We start from the raw sequence: 4,305 nt of genomic DNA, 5'->3' as shown, positions 1-4,305 counted from the left end.
ATCAAAAACAAAAATTCCAATATTCTTTTCCAAATATTGAAAGATAAAAAAAAAAAAAAAAAAAAATAGAGTAGCAAGTTGTGCGTGAGAAAGCATGGACCAAGTTAGATCTTATGGATGTTTTTTGACGAGAAGTTTGACAATAATTGAGTCTCTCGTAAATGCTCATTCTTTTTCTTTGACATTTTAGTTAATGATCTTTAAATTCGTACAAGGTGGTACCTAAATTGATTTATGTGGAGTTCGAAAAGCTTAACGTTCTCCAGATCTTAAAATTAACGGATAATTTTCCGTTTTATTGATATTTGTCAGGTTCGATTAGAGTTCCTGCAAATTAACTCATACTTTCGACAAGTCCGAAAAAATTAACGTTCTTGTTCGAGAAATTTTCTAGCGAGTCTTATACTTGTTTATCTTACCAACCAACCTTGCGGAGATGAAGTGAATTAATGAAGATTGAAGAAGACGAAGTTTGAAGATTTCATTTTTTTTTATGTTCCTTTTCCTTGTATTTCTCCAATCGTAAAGTTCGTACTATGTACCGCCTTTACGATTGCGGGAGGGTATTAAGATAGTAGGCCCATTAGGGTTTAGTAGTGACGGCTACGTCTGTCTCTAGGGTTTTAGTAGTGCTTAGGATTTCTTGTAAGGTATTATAAATACCGATCATTCTAATGATATCAATAACACAACAACCATTTATCAATACAATTGCTTATGCAATTCTCTTCATCTTATAATCTTATCATGTCGTCAACTGAACCAGCCCAATCACTATTAGAATAGGGTATCAATTTTGGGTCAAACATAACTCCATTTGAAGTTCCCCTTAGATATCTCAGGACTCTTTTTGCAGAATGGTTCTTGTGTTAGAGGAGTAATCCAACTAAAAAGTCAGATTATCTTAAAAAAGAAGAGTAATTGAGAAGTAATTAGCTTAACAATTATGTTAAGCAAAGAACACAAATAATTGACAAATAATTAACCATATAAGAATGACAATACTGTGAGAATGTAAGAGCTAAACGTGTAAGTGATGGAGCGAGATCCAAAGTCCCAGATTGGATCTTTCGTAGTTTGGCACATATATATATATATATATATATATATATATATATATATATATATATATATATATATATACTCCCTCCTATTCTAGATAAACCTCCTATTATTCATGGGAGGTAATTAGAATTAAGGAGAGGATTAAAATAAGGTAAAGTATTGTAGTGGGGTTTGGTAATTGGAGAGAGGGAAGGTATTGTGGGGTAATATTGTAGGTGAGGTGATTAAAATAAGTATTGTTGTGGGGTAAGTTGATTAAAATAAGTATTGTTGTGGGGTGAGGTGGGGTATTGTTGTGGGGTAAGGTGATTAAAATAAGTATAAAACTTTACTAAATAAGGAAATAGGGAAGGTATTGTGAATAGATGAAAAAGGAAAGAGGGAAGTTTATGTAGAATAGGAGGGAGTATATATATATATATAAAGAGGTAAGGAAGCCATAGAGAGAAGAATGTAACACGAAGCGTGAGTGACTGAGAAAATGTAGTTTTACGAAATTACGGCTTTGACTCTCAAGGGAAGTCACCCGATCAGAAACTTGTGCATGGTGAGTCCCAAAGGTTACGTTCGATTCGAGGAACGTGATGTCCATTCCGCAACTGCTAACTTGGCTGCTGAAGCTGCTCATCCAGATCCTAGAAAGGGAATACATATTCGTTGTTTGTACAATAACAAGTTTCTTGTCAGGTATTTGCTCTTCCTTATTATCCTTATTCATTTATCAGTTAGTTAAATAACACTCCTTTATTTGACTTTGCCTTCTCACCAAAATTGTCAAATAACCCGGTCATTTGTTGTCTTTTTTCCCTTATTGGGTGTCTTAGTCAATTGTTGTGCTTTCTATTTTAAGAATGAACTTGATGAAAAATTTGACCATTCACAATCAATTTGTTCCACTTGTCATATTTAGTAATTGACCCCTTTCTCTTTCCTTGGTCTGTGTGCCAAAACCAAAGGACAACAATTGACCGGGATGGAGGGAGTACTTAATTGGAGACTATGACAACCGTGTTTTTTGTCACCAGTGTTTTTTTTTTTTTAATTTAAGATCCGCCGCTTGTTGGTGATGCTCTAAAATTTTCTAGAACCAGTTAGTGTAACACAATTCATTTGAAATCAATGAAACAGAGATGGATCAACGGAGTTGATAACAGCATCCAGCAAAGAGAAAGTGGAAGACCAGATGAAAGAAATTTGCACCTTGTTCAGATACACGGTGACCGGCAACAACACAATGAAGCTCATACACGTTCAAACAGGAAGAACAGTGTCGATTGAGGGACCAGAGGAGCCACTAATTGGGTACTATCTGTGTGTGAAGCCGAGTGGTAGCGAAGCCATACTCGAAGTTGAAGCTCTGACAATCGATGTGAATAGGATCATAAAGCTTCCTAAATACGTGGTGTTCAAGGGAGACAACGGCAAGTATTTGCGTTCATCCGAAACCCAATTCCAAGTTGAGGTTTTGGGGCAGGACCGCCACGACAAAGAGGCATGGTTTGAGACATTCCCGACAAGCAACGGGGATGTTCGGCTGAAATCTGTGCGGGCGGGTAAGTTTTTAAGGCGACGAGCTGGAGATAATGGGATTGTGGCAGACACAGATGATCCCACCTCGTACGACTCTGATACCGTGTTTGAGATAGCAAAGTTGAGTAGTGGCAGCGTGGCCCTCAGGAATAGAGGAAATGACCGGTACTTCCAGCGAATGCCGGACCTCAAAGATTGCCTGTCAGCCAATGCAGACAGTGGGATTAAGCTTGCGGAAATGCTTGTGGAGGAGCCGGTAACAGATCGAAAAGTTGAAATTCAGTACCGGCTCCAGGACGCTAGGATATACGACACCAAACCCGTAACTTGGACTTCAGCAGAAGTACGCAACCCTACTAAGGAAGAAAATTACTTCACCTTGGAGACTAAGTACACGGAATCCTTTACTTGGTCATGGCACGTTTCTGGTTCGATAACCACCAATGTCAGCGTCAAACTCTCGGCTGGCATACCTTTCATTACCAAAGCCGAATCAACAGTCGAGGTAGGTGCCACCGTGGAGAGCGGTTACGAGGAGACCAGGAATAATACTAAAGAGCACATGGCTAGTATCACAGTGAAGATACCGGCAGGTGAAAAACGAGCAGCACGGATGCTGTCAATGCAGGCCAAATGTGATGTTCCTTATACGTCGGTCCAGATAGATACCCTCGCTAATAACACACAGGTTGTGACTCGTCTTCAAGACGGTGTTTTTCATGGTCTCAATGGTTACCAATTTGTTCTTGAAGTTTTTGATCCTGAAGGGGATCCTGCTGTCGCCATCGTCACCAAACCATGGAGGCCTATTACATTGCCTCCCATTGTACAAGGTATGTATTTCACTTCGCTTAAGTATTACTCTGTACTCCGTTCTAAGCCTACTATCAATACTTCTTTAGTACCCCTTTTATTTAGAATCCGGACTATTATTTTAATATACTCCGTAATAAAGGAATAAATTGGCGAATCTGCATATAAAAGCATAACACTAACACATTAGGCTCATAAACTCTTATTCTTTCGGGTAATCTGTACACTAATAATAGTAGATGTTCATTTATAAGTAAATAAATTATACGGAGTAGATGTTTAAGGTCCGAACCATACTCGTTGCCTGTCGCTTATGCTCCGTTCTAGATATCTGTCAGTTGTAGCTTATACTCCGTACTAGTTATACAGAGTATGTACTACTAGTATTGTGTACTTATTTGTTTTCATCACCTAATCTCTTCTACTCATTGCCAGCATAAGTACAAGGTTCAAGCTAAAGCGTAACACAAGATGCTACATTCAGCCACCTCATATTTTTACAATGTGTAGTAATCTTTATAGCAGAAATGTATCTCCAAGAAATAAGGGAAAACATTTTTTTATTGTTCTTTATGAATTGTTTTTCGAATTGTTTTAACTTTCCACTCTTAAGGATTGGTATTTACACCTTATGCCTTCCCATATTTTAACTGTTTCTTTAGCTGAATAATGTTAAATTAACGGGAGTATTCTTTTTGTTACTCCTATATGATATTCTCATCGAATCATCGTTTATGATTGCGTATTGCAACGGCAAGTTAACACAGGACTATCTCATAGTTGAATATGAAGGGATTACAGAAACATTGTAAAATAACACAAACTATTTATATAAATTAGCCTAATAAATACGGAGTATAAAAGATTACGATAAATCACCAATATTATGAAAATGAT

At 37.4% G+C, this 4,305-nt stretch overlaps 1 protein-coding gene across 2 annotated transcripts; it reads left to right on the top strand.

The window, feature by feature from the left end:
- Positions 1 to 1,215: 1,215 nt before the first annotated feature.
- On the top strand, positions 1,216 to 4,037 carry LOC141614838 (uncharacterized). 2 transcript variants are annotated; one of them, XM_074433561.1, is made up of 3 exons: positions 1,216 to 1,752; positions 2,194 to 3,428; positions 3,844 to 4,037. In XM_074433561.1, the coding sequence occupies exons 1-3, from the start codon at positions 1,610 to 1,612 to the stop codon at positions 3,846 to 3,848; spliced, it is 1,383 nt and encodes a 460-aa protein (XP_074289662.1). In that variant the 5' UTR covers positions 1,216 to 1,609; the 3' UTR covers positions 3,849 to 4,037. The 2 variants fall into 2 exon arrangements, with proteins under 2 accessions (XP_074289662.1, XP_074289661.1); XM_074433560.1 differs by lacking the exon at positions 3,844 to 4,037 and having other exon boundaries at positions 2,194 to 3,837.
- The last annotated feature ends 268 nt before the right edge of the window (positions 4,038 to 4,305 follow it).

The sequence above is a fragment of the Silene latifolia genome, chromosome 11, assembly GCF_048544455.1.
Source record: "Silene latifolia isolate original U9 population chromosome 11, ASM4854445v1, whole genome shotgun sequence".
NCBI lineage: Eukaryota > Viridiplantae > Streptophyta > Magnoliopsida > Caryophyllales > Caryophyllaceae > Silene > Silene latifolia.
The sequence above is the reverse complement of the archived record's forward strand: the minus strand, read 5'-3'. Positions and strand labels throughout refer to the sequence as shown.

What these genes read in the sequence shown, in the direction of transcription:
- LOC141614838 (XM_074433560.1), top strand. Translation starts at nt 1,610, where the DNA reads ATGGTGAGTCCCAAAGGTTACGTTCGATTCGAGGAACGTGATGTCCAT. An exon ending in AATAACAAGTTTCTTGTCAG is followed by an intron (nt 1,753 to 2,193) that starts GTATTTGCTCTT and finishes TCAATGAAACAG; the next exon opens with AGATGGATCAACGGAGTTGA.